The 21047-nt window shown below is 33.9% G+C and overlaps 1 protein-coding gene and 1 long non-coding RNA gene across 2 annotated transcripts; both read right to left on the bottom strand.

Moving 5' to 3' along the window:
• Positions 1-4709: 4709 nt before the first annotated feature.
• LOC143081074 (uncharacterized) lies at positions 4710-13703 on the bottom strand. The gene is made up of 7 exons (XM_076257308.1): positions 13698-13703; positions 12044-12127; positions 10018-10933; positions 9530-9698; positions 8943-9081; positions 7200-7366; positions 4710-6062 (listed from the first exon to the last, which is right to left on the bottom strand). Exons 1-7 carry the CDS (start codon positions 13701-13703, stop codon positions 5159-5161), a joined length of 2385 nt encoding a protein of 794 aa, XP_076113423.1. The 3' UTR covers positions 4710-5158.
• A 220-nt stretch (positions 13704-13923) lies between these two features.
• LOC143078418 (uncharacterized) lies at positions 13924-17903 on the bottom strand. Its single transcript, XR_012979213.1, has 3 exons — positions 17856-17903; positions 16440-16488; positions 13924-14059 (listed from the first exon to the last, which is right to left on the bottom strand). It is a non-coding gene; the product is annotated as an uncharacterized LOC143078418 (long non-coding RNA).
• Positions 17904-21047: the final 3144 nt, after the last annotated feature.

Here is a 21047-nt window from a genome sequence, read left to right as displayed (position 1 = left end):
TTATCTGTTATGAGCCAAATCAATTTGCTGTTTTGCTGTTATTGGGACCCCCCTTATCACTGTTCATAATGGCATAAACTGTCAGACTCCTGATAGGAGTATTGTCCTTTAATAACGATTTTTTTACCAATGTTTAATATTGAGACCATAAGATAAAATTAGTAGAAAAAATATCAGCAATCCAGCCAGCCAAAAAAAGTAGTCCGAGATTACTCTCCCGTCTAACGTCTAACATCTTGTCAGGCGAAACAGCCGTTAGACGTCAGATAAATCTCGGACTAGCAAAATAGTCAATCATCTCTTTATAGGGGTTATTGCCCGTAAATAAAAATTGTTATTTCTTATGCAGCAAAAATACTGCAATCTTATTGGTAAATTACCCCGGTGTAAATAACACCCACCCTTGTTCATCTCGAGATAAATAAAAGTTTGCCAAAAATTTAAAAAAAAATAAAATTGCCAAAAATAAGGGAAAAAAACAAATGTCAAAATAAAAAAAAAAAAAAGAAATCAAAAATATAAAAAAATCAAAATCAAAAATAAATAAATTTGAGGATAAAAATTTGAAAAAAAAAAAATTCCCAAAAATTCAAAAGAACATTTTTTTCTGAATTTCCTAATAAAATTAAAAAAAAAAAAGTATTTGACAATACGCAGCAACATCTACGTTGAAAAATTGTTACACTGAAATTTTTCATTAGCATAATTAAATTTTACATCCCCGTTTAAAAATGAGTAAAGGGATTGGTCATAAGAAATAAATTCGTTATCTTGGTGTACAGAATTTTACTATGAATTTTCAACAACGGTGTAAAATTCTGTACACCCCTGATTATACCAAGATAACTAATAGTACCAACTTGTGTACTATTGGACTATTTTCCTCAAAAATATATACAAGAAAGATGAAAACTTGATGGCAAAACTGATCAGCAAGACAGGAAACTACAAATATGGCTAACAAGGCTTTAATTGAGTTATTAACCTTTAATAATGCTTTTACTTTCCATTTCTTTTGTGTTTTTCGCTTTTATCTTAAATCTAAAAGATTGATAAAAAAAAAGATTATTAACTGGGCAAGGCCTACACATATTTTGTTGGTGTTATTGTAGCTGATAGAGGATAGAGGAAACCCATACGACAAAATGATAAATATGACAAAATCTACAGGTAGGTCGAAATAGCTGAAATTTCCCGTTGATACCTTACAGGAATTTTGATGCTTTGTAATGATTTTTTGTAGGACAACTAAAGAAAATTTTAAACTGCAGACGCAATGTGCAAGTAAATGATCTACAGAAACATAAACTTAGAGAAACTTGTCAGTTGATTCTTTATAGGAGTTATTGCCTTAAATTACGAATTTTATTATTTTTCAAATGTTTTGTTGAAAAACTATAGAAGATAGAGAAGAACTGTTTACAGCTATATTAATCTGCAATCTTATTGTCATCATAGAATTTTTTTTAAATAAACTTTTTTCAGAAGTTAATTGTTCTTGAATGGTGATTTTTACGTATGTTTTGGGCTAAAACAATAGTAGATAAAAACTTCTAAAGGGAAAAAAAATATGTCTTTAAAATTATTCGTCTTCAACGCTGGAAGGTGGTTACTGTTGAAGATGAACATAGTTCCGACTGAGCGACACATGCTTTAGAACCTCTTTTTGTCTTTCGTTGTCCAGTTGGATAAGGATGATGGCGATTTGAAGTTTGTTGTCATTAAACTATATTCACCAAAATGATAGGCAAGCAACAGACAAATGTCGAAACCATCTAAAAAGAATATGTGGTATGGTTGCCAATGAGACAACTCTCCACAAGAGGCCAATTGACACAGAAATTATCAACTATAGGCCATCGAATGGCTTCAACAATGAGTAAAGCCAATCTGTCAAGTTTGAAATCTCTAGACTAGTTGTGAAAAATAACACAGAAACTTAAAACACATTTTATATATCAACAGCAAATATCTTTTTTACTCAAGTCTCGCCATTTTTAACATTTTTATTAGGTTCAGATAAGATTATAAGCAGAAAATGTAAGGCCAGTGTTTCTTCAACTTAGATAGTTGTACACGTATTGAACAGATATACACGAGTAAAACCTCAACCACTGACTTGCAAGCGAGGTGCAAAACAAAGACAAGTACATGTATGTGGGAAAAAACAGACATTTCCAATTTCACATATATTCCAAAGCACTTTGAATCTCTAACAGGGATCCCAACGGAAATTTTAAAGATGCATGTTTATTTAAGACGAGGTTATGTGGTGTGATGTAATTCCTGTCTGTTCTGTTGAAAGTATTCTTTGTTCATGTCGGTAGTAACTTCCTAAGAAATATCCAGTGAACTTGCAATTAGGAGACACCAGATCGGCAAGACAAAAACACGTCATCAATCACCCACTAAAATAGGAAAAAGATTTTAACAACCTCTATCATACGTGCGGTTCTGAATCGGGATCCTTCATTTCTGTAATCTTTCAATTTTTACGCATTTATCGCTATTCTTTTACCATAGTCAAGCACCCAGTAATTTGTTTTCTTTATTAATTTTTATACCCCACTTAGGGAAATTATGTTTTTCGGTCTTTGCGTTCGTCCGTCTGTCCCGCTTTTTTTTTTAATGAAGTTCAAGTCCAATCCTCTTGAAACTCAGTACACATGTTCTCTATGATACGATCTTTCTAGTTTTAATGCCAAATCAAACAAGTTTTGACCCCAATTCCACGGTCCACTGAACATAGAAAAATGATATAGTGCGTGTAGGACATCCATGTACTTGTTGTGATCCATTTTTTCTCTATTCATTAGTTTTGTCTTTTTTCTACAATTTTGCCAATTATTGTTTATTCTGTAAACTCCATCCAAACCGTTTATACTAGTAGTATTAATGTATGGACTTTTTGATATTAACCCTGTAACATGCCCGAGTTATAAAATGAGGGGGAGGACAGGGGGGTACCCTTCTCCCTTCTCCCACCCCTCGTCTCCTTTCTCCTACCCCCGTTCTCCTTTCTCCCATTAGAATAAAAAATCTCCTTTTGAGATATTTTTTCTTGAAATATTAGAAAAAAATTTAAAAGGAGAGATATTTTATTTTTTCTCCTTTCTCAAACTTTTTCTCCTTTCTCCCAGCCTTCCTCTCCTTTCTCCTTTCTCCCACCCCTTTCTCCTACCCCCTTTCTCCCTGTCTCCCTTACCCCTGTCCTCCCCCTCTAAAATACTGGATGGCCAAAGATGGTTGTATGGCCCCGATGCAACTTTCACATTTACTTAATGACATTTAAGGGACTAAAACTCCTAAATAGAGGGTCAGCTTTTAATTTCTGTGGATTTCTGACAATAATTTCAGATTTGCCATTACTGCTTTAGTTAGATATAAGTTTATACCCATGTTATATGTAACATACAGGTAAGTTTGGTAAGTTTTTGGAGAAAAAAAATATTTGTTTTGAATTCTGAAAAAAAAAATGTTTGTTAAACCCTCAGCTGTTATGCTAAAATTGAAAGAAAAAATCAAATGGTTGCTGCCTAACAGTTAACCATATCGCATTAGAAAATAATTGTATTTTTAGCGTCACCCAGACCAAAGGACCAAGTGAGCTTTTCTCATCACTTGGCGTCCGTCGTCCACCGTCGTCTTGTTAACTTTTACAAAAATCTTCTTCTCTAAAACTACTGGGCCAAATTTAACCAAACTTGGCCATAATCATCAATGGGGTATATACATGTAGTTTAAACAATGTGTCTGATGACCCGGCCAGCCAACCGAATGGCCGCCATGGCTAAAAATAGAACATAGGGGTAAAATGTAGATTTTGGCTTATAACTCTGAAACCAAAGCATTTAGAGCAAATCTGACAAAGGGGTAATATTGTTTATCAAGTCAAGATCTATCTGCCCTAAAATTGTCAGCTTTGGACAACCGATTGTTGGGTTGCCGCCCCTCAATTGACAATTTTATGGAAATTTTGCCGTTTTTGGTTATTATCTTGAATTTTATTATAAATAGAGATAAACTTAAAACAGCAAAGTAAGACCTAAAACAATTTTTATAAATTTTGTGAATTTTGGAAAATTTTTACAAAAAGTTTTCTCTCTAACTACTTGGCACAGTGCATAATACTTTAATAGATAAATATATTTTTAACAGCAAGAGTGTTCAGTAAAGTAATATTTACAAACACATCACCATCACCAAAACACAATTGTGTCATGAATCAATCTGTGTGCACATAGACCAAGGTGAGCGACATAGGCTCTTTAGAGCCTCTCGTTGTTAACCCCGGCGGACGGACAGACGGACAACGGATGCCAAGTAATGACTGTAATTCGCAAGGCCGTCAACTTAACACCAGAGTATTATTGTCTGAAACCAAGCACTGGATTCATATTGTGTTGTGTTTCCACTGGAAAATCATATCTGACAACTAGAGTCAACTAATATTATATTTCTTGGCCTTTCAAAATTTAAACAGATCAGAATGGTTTACTTTTATAAATTTTGACTTGGATGGAGAGTTGTCTCATAGGCACTAATACCACATCTTCTTAAATCTAGATTCTTGCATGTAGAACAAGTCAACAAACTTTAATAGGAAATTTTATACAAATAACAAAAATAAAATTTAAGAACAAAAAGTTGCAACAAGTATACATGTAACAACCATTCTAAAATAAAAATTCATACGTGCATCAACTCTAAATTTATACAAACAAGTAGTTCATTACCATGATTACGTAGGTTTCATTCTACTTACAACTGCTTCACATACAGCATGACAAAGAACTGTTGTCTATGCCTTACTATATATAACTACTCATTGTTGCTACCTATAGTCTGTTTTATTTCTATAAAATAAATGATTCGATCACCATACCAGTTCCTCTATACTTGAAAATTCCATTCTGAATTTTGCATTTAATAGTACAGGCATGAAGATCTTTATTCGCTAAAATTATCATATTTTATATCTTCTATTAAAATGAAATTGAAATCCTGATCGATAAAGCGTAACCAATGAGAACATGTGTTTGGTAGATCGTAATGCTTAATACTAGGTTCTTTTTTTCAGTTATATAGATATAAGAAGATGTGTATTTTTACTTCGGCAACACAGATCAACAGCTTATGATTGCATACAACAGTATTTTCATGACTTTCTTTGTGACAAGGAATACCACAGAGATTTTGGAATGACTGTTATATATGCACCAGCAGGAAATGCGTTCGTTCCAGCAACTGTTGTGACGGATCTTTCAATCGGTGCACCAATAGCCTGACTGGTTCCTGGTATACTTGTTGTCGTAGGCAGACTGGTCGTGTTCCCTTCTTGTGCACCAGTATTAACTGATACTGAAGCTGGTAAAAACGATAAGAAAGCATTGAAATTACTCAAGATGTTTAGCGTTTCTGGTACAATTTGAGAGCAGCCTAATCCAGACTGGCGGTTTGGCACCACCGACATCTGCATTGTGGTAGGCGGTACAAGAGATAAAATGGGCTGAATACCAATAGTATTTAATATCGATGTTGTTACCGTGGAGGCTATGGACGTTATACAGTTGGAAATTTGACATGGTCTTCCTGGACTTTGTTCATGAAAAGGTAAAACTGTTCTGCCTACTATTTTTGATGGGGTAAGCGATAATGGCTGGTCAGATGAAGTCAAGTTACTTGTTACCGGAGATGGTCCAACACAAGCTTGTTTACCATTTTCTTCACTCATTTTGTCCGACTGAAACTTTACATCATTACCTTGACAGTAGTTTTTCTTTTTCCGAGCCGTTGATCTATTGGATACCACAGTCGATGATAAACCAGGAGAACTTGTTGTCTGCTTACAATGATTTGATGAAAGCACCGAAGAGCTCTCACTTATTGGTTTATATTGTGGTTTAGATGCAGCACTATTGCATGACCTTGACACCACAGAGGTAAAAGGTCCACTGGTTTTGATAGTTGCTGTTTCTGACAAAGATATAAGATTTTTCGTGGCAGATGCTGATTTTTCGAAGCATGAACTATTGTTTGGATCTGGATTTAAACCACAAAACCTGAAATTGACAATAAGGATGCCTTTTATTATTTATTATACAGTGGTAAGGTCAAGAATCTTTTTATTTGTTTATTTATTAAAAATACTCAAGGGAAACTTATAGATGACAATATCCGATATGGGCTTTGCTCGTTGTTGAAGGCCGTACGGTGACCTAATGCTGTTAATTTCTGTGTCATTTTGTGTCTTGTCGAGAGTTGTCTCGTTGGCAATCACACCACATCTTCTTTTTTATATATAACAATAAGATGTTGTATAACTGCTAATGAGATCTCCATTAGATACTATTTGACATGACGTTAACATCTATAATAGGTGAGCGTAAGGCCTTCGAAATTGAGCAAAAATCGTACAAAATAGTCAGCTTTTAAAAAGTCCCCAAAATGACACATGTAAAACTTTCAAAATAAAAAAAAACTAAGGGTCTGATTGATGAACGAAAAAAAATTTGATATACAGCAAAAAAACGACAAGCAATGAAATACAGGCTCTTGGTTTGGGACAGACATATGCAGAATGTGGCGGAGTTAAACAAGATAGCTGGAACCTAACCCTCCCCTAACATGGAACAATGGCATAACTTTACAACATAAGATAATAACTTTAAAAATCTGTGGAAAAGGGCTTAACTCATCAGATCGGTACAAAACAGTAAATAGCTTATAAAAATACTGACCGGACGTGGCAGGGTATTTTTACATCCCCACAACAAAAAAAGACACTAAGTAAAATGGTTTTTGTAATGTATCAACTATAAGTATCACTAAAACTTGTCATTACTGGATTACATTGATTATTCGATGAATAAGTTGAGTTCTAGTTTTAATTTTAGATCTATACATTATTTTTTGTCTTTTTGTTGTTATGTATACACTATTTTTTTCGTCTTTTACCAAACTTTCAAAATTGGTAATAACTTTAAGTTTGTAAACGATTCGATATGGGACATGGGATCAATGAATTGAAATATTCCTTAAATACAAGAATACAGTATTACGAAGAGAAACTTTGTGTTTGCTCACTAAACACACCAGAGACATACAATTATTATATACTTTTCTGATCACATCAAAGATTAAACGAGACCAGAAAAATATGTACCGAAAATGAATTCAATATTACAAAATTAAAATACCACAGTGACTGAAGGTTCTGTATGTTTTTGGCGGGAACTCCATAAATTTGTTGGTACTTGGAACATATAGTGCACTTCATGATTGCTCCTTTTCTTCCGGTCTTCTTAATTCTCGGACTTAAACGACTTTTCTTTGCAGATGATGTTTTGATCAAATATGGCGAAAACTACAAGACAGAAGATACATACTTTCAGAATATAATAATATTTTTTCCCACAGGACATTTATTGAATCGTTTCCGCTTTTCGTTGTTGTGTACTGGTAATTACATTTCAAATGAAATAAATGGGCATTTTGTTAGACAATAAACTGCACAAGACAGAATTCACTAAACAGTCTAACCCAAATGTTTTTGCATGAAAATGTAGACTAGATACGTCAGAACTAAGAATATGTCTCTATTAAAAGAGGTGTGAAACAAGGCGACAATATGTCACCTTATGTATTTATCATATATATGTCTGACAATAATCTGCAAAACATTTGATTAAAATTGTAAAACTGGTGATGGCAAAGAAAAAATATGGCAATAACTTGTCCATTGAATTGCAATGTAATTGAGGCCGAGATGAATTTATACTCAATCAATTTTTATCGCTTATTTAACCAATTACGATTTAATAGCTTGAATGTTGGTATATGGATGCCATAAGAAAAAAATTATATAAGCAAGTTTTACTGTTTAATCTAAATTGTTTAGAGGTACATAGGGGAGGGTTAAGATCTCACTAAAATGTTTTCACCCGCCGTTGTGTTTTTTTTTTGCGCCTGTCCCAAGTCAGGAGCCTATGGCTTTTGTTAATCTTGTATGTTTTATTTAATTCTAGTTCATTTATATGTTTAGAAGTTTAGTATGACCTCCCTTTTCACTGAACTAGTACACATTTTTATTTAGAGGCCATCTGAAGTCCACTTCCGGCTGCGGTATTTTCTCGCTGTGTTGAATTCCTATTATCGGCTGTTGATTTTTTACTCTTAGGTCGTATCGTTGTCTCTATGACACATTTCCCATTTCCATTTTCTATTTTATTAAGCTATAGTATTTATTTAATCCAATAACGATTTTAGCTCGATGGAGTAAATATAGAGGGAAATAAGCTGTCAAATTCATGTTCACCGATTTGACCCCAATTCTTATATTTTCAATGTTAGATCATAGCATAAAAAACATGTATCCAAAAAGTCTTTCCGATGTTGACCTCCTTTAATGAACACATGCATATCCCATCTCCTCTAAAGTGCATGAATATGAGTTAAAATAAGGTGGAATAATTGACTTGCAGGCCAATAATACATCAGTGAAGTATGTAAGCTTAGTTTTTACTTAATTGAACCAAACAGGCGTCTTATAGCCTAATATTATTTCTGTATTCCAGATTACTACATGTTTGAAACCAAAGAAATCATATTTGATTTTTTTTTAATTCGTAGTAAATGACCCTTTTAAACTAAATTTTGCAAATATATTCAGTGCTAAAAAATATATATAAACTACCAAATTTTGATTGTCTACAGACATCAATGTAGTACTGCAATTCCTAAAATATTAAAGATGAACTGTCAACATAAAACAAAAATTCAAACAAAAAAAAATAAACACATGCATTCATGCGAACAAACAAAATGTTTAAAGTAAAATATTAACTGTATTTCTTTGAAAAAAATATTTGAGACCAACAATCAATCAACCAATCAATCAATCAAAAAGATAACAAAAAACAAACATGAATTGTTGATTGCACCTTTCTCTTAAGTTTGTCTCTAGGCCTAAGTCTACTAGGCATGGGTTCTATTTCATCATGCCCCGTACGTTTATGAGGAGCATATTTCCAGCTCGGATTCTGTTTCTTCATTTCTTCCAAGTCATGAGCAAATTCTTCCCTGGAAAATTAGTCTTTCTCATAGAATTGATCTATGCATAATATTAAAAAAAAAAGTGTCGAATTTATTTGTGGAACCGAATTTGCATCCTCATTAAAACTGTTCTGTGGGACATTGGCATTGGCTATTAAGGTAAAGAAAATGTTACATACATGTTTCTTAAATTTGTTATTCATCATTTCCATGCTATATCTTACGCACAAGTGTTGCTCATGCACACGTGCTTATGATCATGCAATGCTATGTGGAATAGATAAAAACAAGAGATAGTAAAAAAGTAAGAGATCTAGAATGCAGATTATTCGTTTGTTTTTGCATATGCATTTCTTAAATCCAGGTTATCACATGCAACGTTTTTTTTAAATAGTTAAAGTGATATGACGAATGTTTAAATGTGTTACTGAGCGAGTACGATCAAAGTGAAATTGATAATTGATATAAAACTTACTCATATGGTTTTCTCTCTTCTGGCGTCATTTTTCTCCATTTTTGACCAAGCATTTTAGAAACGTCCCTGTTGTCAAGATTTGGATGTTTCTCGGCAAGGATTTTTCTGTACTCGATTGAAAACCTTATAAATCCATTCTTCGGCCTTTTTAAACCACTTGACCTTTTACCTGGTAAACAGAATGAACCCAGTTTTTTTTTAATTTAAAATAGATCAGAGGAAACACGAAACAAACGACATTCTACCTTTAAAGATTATTGCAAGTGTTGCTCCGCCGTCTTTCAATTGGCAAAAATAAAAGAAATAAAAACATATTTATAAATAGCCGTAAATAAAATTCTGACTTTAAAGAATGGTACACCTACTAGTAGCATCTACATAATTTTTGTTGCGTACTTGGGTGTATCTTTAAGCAGATACTTCAGAGCAATACCTGAACTTGTGCCCTCCAAAAAAAGAGAAATGTTATGCAACGAAATGAAACTAACTTGATTTCTGTTGTCCAGGTTTTTGTGTGCTCTTTTCTGGAAAAGTTGTAGTTGAATCTGCTTCCACGACCTGTGTAGAATCTACAGCATGGTCCCCCGTCTTACTGTTACCATAGCCAGACTTGGTCTTCTTATCTGTCCGTCTTTTTGCTTTTCGCTTCGTTCTTCTTTTCTGTTTTGTTCTTCTATTGACTGGCTTGTCACTCTCGTCCGAACTATAATGAAATGTTAACAAACTTGACAGAGTTGGGTACTGTTTGCAATAGTATTGAATAAGCTCTTCTTCAGTCGGACCATCGTTACTACTGGAAGTTTCTATGGTTAGTCTACTGTTTAGTGTACTTTCACATGACTTCTCGCCCTGGACTAGACACATCTGCTGGATGGATGTATAAATTTCATTATTAATATTTTGACAGTTTTGATGCATAAAACTCCAATTTGCATTTTCACTGCAATTCATATCTACAGAAAGATTGTTTTCTTTGTTTCTAAAGTCTATGCTATCGTCTGCAAAACTCATGTCGCTGAAATCTTCATGTTTATCGGTATATCTTCTGGCTTCTTCGTCTCTGTTTCCAACAAGGGTACTTTGACTGTCTTCTTCATACAAACGCCGCCAATCCTGGGGATTTGCAGAACAAGGATCAAACACATTACTGGGAACTTCACTAGCATACACTTGTGGGTTGTTTTGATGTTGTAGTTCATTGTTAGATATAGTTGTATCTTCTCCAAAACTTAACTTTCGCCTAAAAGTGGCATTTAAATCAGTTGGTACTCCGTATTCCGGGGAGAAATCAGCTTCTATGCTAGACTGGCTACATATACTAAGAGGGGACGCTGTCTGTAAGTTGCCTTCTTTGTACCATTTCAAATATTTGATATAGTCTATTGCTCCCAAAATTATTGCAAGCTAATCAAAGGAAATAAAAACAAGAAAAACTTATTAGTTATAGGAAGATGTGGTATGAATTCCAATGAAACAACTCTCCATTCAAGTAAAAATTTATAAAAGTAAACATGTATATGTCAAGGTACGGCCTTCAACACGGAGCCTAAGCTTACACCAAACTATAAAGGGCCCTAAAAAATTACTAGTGTAAAACCATTGAAACGGGGAAACCAAATCAGATTCCTGACTTAGGACAGGTGCAAACATTATAAGTATAAATTTACTACAAATACAAATACGGGTGCGGGAGTTTCTCGCTACATAGAAGACCCATTGGTGGCCTTCGGCTGTTGTCTGCTCTATGGTCGGGTTGAAAAATTGTCGCTTTGACACATTCCCCATTTCCTTTCTCAATTTTATTCTAAATATATTTAGTGTATCCTTATTTTGTTCGGAATTTACGAGTGGAACGAAACAGTTACATGTATCTCAGGCTGCTATGAAATTCCAAAGTAGGAAAAAGAACATGAGAAATTCAGAAATTAAGTAAAACTGTATTTATGGTCTAAACGGTGACACTGTTGAAACATGTTATTGGCATGTTAAAATTTTTATAAAGTTGTGGTAAATAAGGGGACTGGGCGAATATGACTACGTGTTGTGCATACTACTAAGCCACGACAGAGTTACGCTCTTTTCGTGTAGCAGAGATCCATTAATAAAAATTTAAGGTGAATCAGATCCTGTCCGTACTCATATTCTCCTTTTCAAGTAACAGATCATATTTAACGCGCTTGTTCCAACATGCATTATTTGCAACTGAAAGTTGAGGTCTAAGCGTGACGCGGGATTGTCGTTTTTTTTTGTAAGCGTGACACGTGAAAGTCAAAGTAGTGTGCCTTCAAAACGGGAAATGAAGTCTTGTGGGACACGGGAAATTCCAAAAAATTGAGAATTGCTTACGTGCATAGTGTAAGCGGGATACGGGAATCTGACAAAACAGAATGCGGGATCTGGGATCAGAAGTTACCCCCCATGAGACCCCCTTAATCATATTTTATTACATGATGAAATTGATCTTTATGTAAGTTAAGCAAATTCGGTTTGATATATTTTATCGATGTATCTTACCTCATTCTCTTTGCCGCCATTGTAACATTTTCCAATTTTTCCACCCAATTTCTTTAACCAGAATATAAAATCAAAACTTTCAACCTGACAAAAAAGAGAACCATGTCACAGAAATAGGAAAAAACACATTTAAGAAATCGTAATAGCAAAAGATTCATGTAGTAAAGTGATGCTGAAACGAACAATCTAACAGTACAGTGTAACTTAGTATGAAAAATGATTAAATTACTGATTACGACAATACCTAACCGAATAGTCTATCTCTGTGTGTTTATTCTTGACGTTTCATATTTCCTATTCATCTTTTGGATTTTTTTTTATTTCTATTCTTTTTAACATGTGTCAAAAAAAGGTAAAGAATATAATAAAATGTCAAAATGAGGAAAATAAAATATAGGAACGGTGAAATATGGACACAAGAGACAAAAAAATCGGTCTAGACAACATGCAGTAAGAATAAATACAGGTTTCCGATCAACAGAAACAATTATTTTTTTTTACATACAAATGAAAAAAAACTTGGCAAACAATTGTTTTAGGCCAATATCACTTTGTCAGCTTTATCAGCCAGGTTCTACGGAAGAAGGCAATAAATACTGCGTCGCCGGTCAAGAATAAATGTACCACTCGAATTTTTGTTTAATATAAAAACAAAAAGAAGATGTAGTATGCTTGCCAATGAGACAACTCTCCATAAGAGACCAAAATGACACAGAAATTAACAACTATAGGTCACCGTACGGCTTTCAACAATGAGCAAAGCCCATACCGCATAGTCAGCTATAAAAGGCTCCGAAATGACAATGTAAAACAATTCAAACGAGAAAACTAACGGCCTTGTTTATATATATAACAATATGAACGAAAAACAAACTTATGTAACACATAAACAAACGACAACCACCGAATTACTAGCTCCTGACTTGGGACAGGCACATACATACTGTGGCGGGGTTAAGGCTTCATCTGTTTTATCGGTCTAGTTATATGATTATGTCTCCAATAGCTATATATCAATAGAATAACGATTAAGTTTTAAAAAGAAAAACATAAGGATTCAACGAACGTGTGGTCCTGGTCAGATATGGATATGTATATCTTAAATCAGTATTGTGCTCTAATTGCATAATATGGAATAAATCATGGCTATATTTAAATGAAGAAACCATTTATTTTTTACCCCCAAAAGGATCATCTGCTAAACCAACATGTAACAGGGTAGTATGTATTTCTAGGTTTCGAAACTAGGGACCAGCATAAAAGATACACCGATTTCATAATACACCAAAACAAGAATGTGTCCATCGTACACGGATGCTCCACTCGCACTATCATTGTCCATGTTCAGTGGACCCTGAAATTGGTGTCAAAACTTTAATTTGGCATTTAAATTAGAAAGATCATATCATAGGGAACAGGAGTACTAATTTCAAGTTGATTGGACTTCAAGTTTATCAAAAACTACCTTGACCAAAAACTTTAACCCCGAAGCGGGACGGACGGACGAACGGACGCACAGACCAGAAAACATAATGCCTCTCTATTATCGTAGATGGGGCATACACACATTTCAGATCAAAATTACAAAGTAACCCTAGATTGAAGTTAGCAGTTAACCCACATGGTCTACTTGACGCTGCAAGTGAAAGTACACCTGCATCTCACGAGTCGTGTTATACCTGGTCATTACTTATACAATCTGTTATACCTGGTCATTACTTATACAATCCGTTATACCTGGTCATTACTTATACAATCCGTTATACCTGGTCATTACTTATACAAGCCGTTATACCTGGTCATTACTTATACAAGCCGTTATACCTGGTCATTACTTATACAGGCTGTTATATCTGGTCATTACTTATACAAGCCGTTATACCTGGTCATTACTTATACAAGCCGTTATATCTGCCTCCGTGATATCGTCTAGGAAACATGAATCTTCTACATCGGATAGGAATTTATCATGGTCAAATGAATCATACAACATTTCAGAGGCCGTATCTGTCGACTCTGAAAACAAAATGTGTAGGCACATTAATTCAATTCAAAGCTGCTTCTTATTTACAGTTTAGCAGTACCATCATTTTAGAGAAGGGCAGTCAATGCCTTATATTTAAAGGGAGGGACGCAAAGATATAAGTTAGTTCACTAAACACTACGCAAAAGTAGAGTTTTTGAGACAAGGCAACACCGAACTCTAACAATAAAAGAGGGATAATGTACAAAAACGTAAGGAGTTATTTCTGCTTTGATAGTTCTCAACTCGTGTTGCACTAGCATTGCGACTAGTAAAAGTATCCATGGCGCTCCGTAGTTCTTATATCAAATGTTCTTTTCTTTTATGTACTTGCTATCATATAGCAAAATACAATAACAAAAAGACCGGTTGTTTAGGATTATTCACTCCTGAGAGTAGCACAACAGCAACCCGCACACACAAAACAAATGACACATGAAGGGCAACGCACAATATTCAACAATAATTAAAATCATCCGTCCACACAGTATTATATATATCAAGCACAAAGTCTTTCCGAGTCCAAACTAGAGGCTATAAAGAGCCTGTGTCGCTCACCTTGGTATATGTGCATATAAAACAAAGGACACAGATGGATTCATGACAAATTATGTTTTGGTGATGGTGATGTGTTTGTAGATCTTACTTTACTGAACATTCTTGCTGTTTACAATTATCTATCTGTAATGAACTTGGCCCAGTAGTTACAGTGGAAAATATTTTATAAAAATTTACAAAATTTATGAAAATTGTTAAAATTGACTATAAAGGGCAATAACTCCTTAAGGGGTCAATTGCCCATTTAGTCATGTTGAATTACTTTTAGGTCTTACTTTGGTGTACATATTGCTGTTTACAGTTTATCTCTATCTATAATAATATTCAACATAATAACCAAAAGCTGCAAAATTTTCTTATGTCAGATTTTCTCTAAATGCTTTGGTTTCATAGATATGAGCCAAAAACTGCATTTTACCATATGCACTATGTTTAGCCATGTCGGCCATCTTGGTTTGCAGTCGGGGTCATCGGACCCATTTTTAAAACTAAAAATCCTAATGGTGATTGTGGACAAGTTTGGTTTAATATGTCCTAGTAGTTTCAGAGAAGAAGATTTTTGTAAAAGATTACTAATATTTGCGAAAAATTGTAAAAATTGACTACAAAGGGCAATAACTCCTTAAGGGGTCAATTGACCATTTTGGTAATTTAACTTCTTTGTAGATCTTACTTTGCTGAACATTATTGCTGTTTACCGATAATCTCTATCTATAATAATACTCAAGATAATAACCAAAAACTGCAAAATTTCCTTAAAATTACCAAAACAGGGGCAGTCATCTAACAGCGGGTTGTCCAATTCATCTGAAAATTTCAGGGCAGATAAATGTTGACCTGATAAACATTTTACCCCATGTCAGATTTTCTCTAAATGCTTTGGTTTCAGAGATATAAGCCAAAATCTACGTTTTACCCCTCTGTTCTATTTTTAGCCATGATGGCCATCTTGTTTGGTTGGTGGGGTCATCGGATACATTTTTTAAACTAGATACCCGAATGATGATTGTTGCCAAATTTGGTTAAATTTGGCCCAGTAGTTTCAGAGAAGAAGATTTTTGTAAAAGTTAACGACGACGGACGACGAGAGACGATGGACGACTGACGCCAAGTGATGAGAAAAGCTCACTTGGCCCTTCAGGACAGTGGAGCTTAAAAAAAGGACATTATCATAAATTACAATCAAAACCATCATAACATAAGAAAACTACTCAAGAGATTTCTGACTTTTGATAGATACATCAATATACTACAGGATTTAAATACGATTTCCTAAATTCCCCTCTTATGTAATCTCGATCAATTCCTTTAATATATGTATGCAAGATTAGACAAAAGCAAATACAAACAAACACAATAATGAACATACAATATTTATATATTGTATGACAGAAAACTCGCCATCATCAAAGCAAGCTGAAAGTACTTTACATTTACATGATTATGGTGTGATGATATTATGTCGTTCAATTAAAATTCTATAAACTCTAAACTCATGTCGTTCTCGCTGCATTGAAGACCTGGTTGTGACCTTCTGCTGTTGTCTGTTCTATGTTCGGGCTGTTGTCTCTTTGATACATTCCCCATTTCCATTCTCAATTTTATCTAATATCAGTGGTTGTACTTCATATTAAAGATTTCATGCAACAAGTCATGCACGGTATAAAAAATAACGAACGCGTGTAGTGCTCCGAACAAGGTAAATTGATTTACAATGCAGAAATTGAAAACTACAACCGCAATCATAAATAGTGGTATCCCATTTATAGGGAAAAATTTACTAGAGCAAAATTGTATTCGATTCAATATGCTTACCACAGCTAAACGTTCTATCGATTGACATGTTCAGTTCAGTGCTGTTAGTCTACAGAAAAAAAATGTACTATTATAAATGCATTTTCCTTTAAAATAAAAATAACCAGAACACATACCAGTAATCAGAATAGAAAAGGGTGTTGATTTTTAAAGAATGTTATTGGTTTAAAGAAGGGCAACACATGTGTCAAGTATATATGGGGTTAACGACAGGGTCATCGGATACATTTTTCAAACAAAATACCCCGAAGAACATTCAGGCCAAGAGTTGGTTTAATTTTACGCAAAAGTTTGAAAGCAGAAGAATTTTGTAAAAGATGACAAAAAATTACGAAAAAATGTGAAAAATATACTGTAAAGGGTCAATAACTCCTTATGGGGTTAATTTATCATTTTGACCATGTTAACTTATTTGTAGATCTTACTTTGCTGAATTATTTTGCTGTTTACATTTTATCTCTGTCTATTATAATATTCAAGAAAAAAACCTGCAAAATTTCTTTACAAATTCAGGTGCAGCATCCCAACAATTAAATGTCTGATGCGTCTGAAAATTTCAGAGAAGATATATTTTCACCTGATTTACCTGCTTTAGTTTCAGAGATATAAGCCAAAAACTGCATTTTACACAGAATTCGCGAAATCTTTTTCCCCTGGTGGTCCTTGAAGAAAATCTGCTGGTCCTCAATATCAATTCTATTGAAAAATTCTTAAATTGTGTCAGTCCTATGCAAAATTTTGGTGGTAAAATCCCGAGGACTGACACTTTTCGTGAACTCTGTTTACACCCCCTCCCCCAATGTTTTATTTTTTAGCCATGACAGCCATATTGGTTGATGGCGGGTTCATTGGATACCTATTCGTCTTTATAACTAGATTCCCTAAGGATGATTCAAGCCAAGTTTGATTTTGCCCAATAGTTTGAGAATAGAAGAATTTATTAAAAGTTAGGGTACGACGACGACGGACGACGGTCAACAAGTGATGAAAAAAGCTAACTTGGCCATTTGTAAAGTTCTACAGGAAATGTGTATTTTTCATTTAAACTCAATTGTCAAGAACTATGTCCACATTTGTAACATATTATTCGGTTGAATGGATAAATTGAATATCACTGTCCAGCATGAAATAGCCTTGGCTCGGCCCTTTTCACTGATACTATAATGATGCACGAACTTGAAGGAACTTTTGTACACTTAGTTTCCTGGATTTTCGTGTTGCAAAACATTAATTTTCACCCCGTCTTTTGCAAAGTTAGTTATTTTCAGTTCATATCAGAACCAAGTGATAAATTTTCATAAATCCTCCACCACCGTGTAATGAGTGAGTAAACGTTAGTTTATGTTTCCCTGTGTATGCCCATCCCCCTATTTTAATCTTATCAGATTAAATGAATCTAAATATCATGATACATACCATTAACGATTTATAAATACCAGTGAAAGCTGGAAGCTCGGTGAAACTGTTAAAAAATTAAATTAGAAAGATTTTTTTTTAAACATGGCCTTACAATCATATTCTGTAGAGATACACAAAATAACGGTAACAAATAAAAATTAGGATGTGACATCCCGCATTAATAAGAATTCTACAGGTATAGCCAAACTTTCTAGCCAGATCTTTTTGTCTCTGAAAGAATTTGACTTTGAAAATGAGATTTAACCGGTTCTTATGAAATATGTTTTTTGATAATTTTTCAATATGTATACAGTAACTGTTTACTTTTCGTTATTTTTTTTTATTTTTTTTTTTTGCAATGGTGTTTGCCTTCCTTATTTTTCCTGCTTTCAACATATTCTTCCTTAATTGTGCACACATCTTCATATCTTAGAATTAACTTGATGGTAAGTTATGATTATGAATTATTTTATTATAATTTTTTATAAAAGCTTATTGAACAGCTTATTTTAGGAAAACAAATATATATTCGCTATCTCGCACTTATCAGGTAACCTCGTCGACACAATTAACTACGACAAGCATCCCATTCAAGGTCACATTACCAAAAAAATCATTTGAATTGGCATTTTCAATGCAGGAATTGTTCCGATATTCGGATTTGGTATCGTTTTAAGCTCATATGGATTATAAACCAGGTGAGCCATTTTCGCGGTTACCTTGAACCATATGTCAGCTGAGCGACCGAAATATTAGAAATGGAGACAATTGAACACAATTATACACAATGTAAATTAATAAACATCTATTGTGTAGATTTAAGGGACTTGAGATGTCTATTTTAGCTCTTATCATGTATGAAATTTAAACATTCAGATTCTGCATCTGGAGTCCTTTTTTTAGATATTTAAATATTTTTCGTGAAAATAAACATTATCAATGTCTGGTTCTTAATGGTCTGGATGGAGTTTGCTTGCAGAATAGAGAATAATTGACAAAATTGTTAAAAACTAGGGCCCAAAAATGAAGAAGAAATAAAATTAGGGCCCAAAAATAAAGAAGAAATAAAAATAGGGCCCAAAAACCAAAGAGGAATAGAAATAGGGCCAAAAAATAATAAGAATAAGAATAAGAATTTTATTAGTTTTAAATCCAACCAATAGGATTGTTACTAAATAAACAAACCAATACAAAACAAAACAGACAGACAGGCATATTAATGAGGGGGAGGACAGGGGGTACCCTTCTCCCTTCTCCCACCCCTCTTCTCCTTTCTCCTACCCCTCTTCTCCTTATTTTATTTTTTTTAATTTACCGGAAAAAAGAGATATTTTATTTTTTCATATTTTATTTTTTTCTCCAACTTTTTCTCCTTTCTCCCAGCCTTCCTCTCCTTTCTCCTACCCCCTTTCTCCTACCCCTTTCTCCTTTCTCCTACCCCCTTTCTCCCTGTCTCCCTTACCCCTGTCCTCCCCCTCATTAATTACAAAACGATAGACATTAAACATTACCAACATGTAGCGGTTGAAAAATAATAAAGATTATCTATATTAATTATAATACTATTTTTGACAGCAAAGAATATGAGCCCCCCCCCCCCCCTAAAAAAATAATACAGAAATAGGGATCCCCTCCCCACCAAAACCAGATCCTGATTAATACGCATATAATTATGACCTTATGTTATGATACACTACGCTCCCTGTGACTTGTAAGGTTAGGGTGGAGAGTCGTTCATAAAAATAACAGTAAATTATGAGATCTATTGGTTCATACTCATTATTAAAGAAGAAAAGACATTAAAACTCCTAATAATAGACAGACTAGAAAATGGAATTCATCTTCGATAGATAAATTATAGTCCAAATAATAATGACGTCTGGCAAGGCTTATTCTAATTTTTTAGCTTGCCAGACGTCATAATTATTTGGACTAAATAAATCATAAATAGTTTAAACTTGAAATTTCTACATGTATGATTTTAAAGAAAGATCTTATCATAAATCACTGAACTTACCTCTCTTGTTCCTCCAACATTGTAAAAAAAAATCGCAGCAAAAATTATTTTAAGCTGTTTTGTCTGGAACTTTGTCATTGACTGACACCTGTTATTTTGATGACTGAATGATTTTGTGGACGTCATTTTAAAATGACCTATTTTAATCATCTGCACTAATTGACACCGGATGCAAATAATGCAAAGATATATTTCATGAACTGAAATTTACTTCTGTCATTTATTTGAAATGAAAAGCCATTTTATTACAGAAAAAAAGGATGCCTATAATTAGCCTCAGTAATTAGCAAGAATTTGCCTTTTTTTAAAGTAGCTTACTTGGTCTAGTCCAAATAATTATGACGTCTGGCAAGGCTGCCAGACGTCATAATTATTTGGATTATATTTGGTCATTTAAAATTCATTTCGTTCAAAGCTTCATCTTTTGACTTATGTATATTAATTTAGCACCGAGGGTCCAGTAGAAAGCACTTCTTTATTGACATCATCATTAGCTATAATCATAAAATGTAAATTATTTCTGTTTGAAAAAAAAATGATTTTTTTGTCTTCAAAATAAGGAGTTTCTACCCCAGGAAAAGATAACCTGAGCCTTATTAGGCAAAACCTTTCGAAATTTAGGACCTTGAGCAATGCTCTGCAACTTTATACTTAAATTTGCCTTTAAGGAAGCTTCCATTGGATTTTTTGGGGGGTGGGGGCTAGCATGAAAAGTTGTATCTTGCATGCCTTTTTATTCATTCGCTCTATTCGGTCCTGCCTTTATTTTTATACAAATTGTCATCCTGGTTTGTCTTTTTTGCAAAGTGTCTCATTCTGCCTTTTTTTTTACTCAAAACTCCTGTCCTGCCTATTTTTTTCAAATTTCAACCTAGCCACACACACACCCTCCCTTTGTTCCCCCTCCCACTAAATATTAAAGATCTGACAATCTTCGATCACTGCTTTTAATTGTTTGATCATTGTCAAGTATTGAAGAAAAACAAACATTGGCCAAAGAGAAAACTTTCATAAATATAAAGATTTGGTTTTTAAATTTGGTTGTACCTACAGAAAACATATTTCAAACGCGATAGCACAACCTTGTTTTTACGAAAATGTTGCCTGGAAATTTATAATCGATAGGTAGCACTCCACAGTTAGAAAATAAAATTAAAATTGAACCACAAAATGTTTTATCAACTTTTATTCCA

Source organism: Mytilus galloprovincialis, chromosome 6 (genome assembly GCF_965363235.1).
Source record: "Mytilus galloprovincialis chromosome 6, xbMytGall1.hap1.1, whole genome shotgun sequence".
Taxonomy (NCBI): Eukaryota; Metazoa; Mollusca; class Bivalvia; order Mytilida; family Mytilidae; genus Mytilus; species Mytilus galloprovincialis.
The sequence above is the reverse complement of the archived record's forward strand: the minus strand, read 5'-3'. Positions and strand labels throughout refer to the sequence as shown.

What these genes read in the sequence shown, in the direction of transcription:
- LOC143081074 (XM_076257308.1), bottom strand. An exon ending in GAGACAAACTTAAGAGAAAG is followed by an intron (nt 7,367 to 8,942) that starts GTGCAATCAACA and finishes TCTGTCTTGTAG; the next exon opens with TTTTCGCCATATTTGATCAA. An exon ending in CAGAACCTTCAGTCACTGTG is followed by an intron (nt 6,063 to 7,199) that starts GTATTTTAATTT and finishes TGTCAATTTCAG; the next exon opens with GTTTTGTGGTTTAAATCCAG.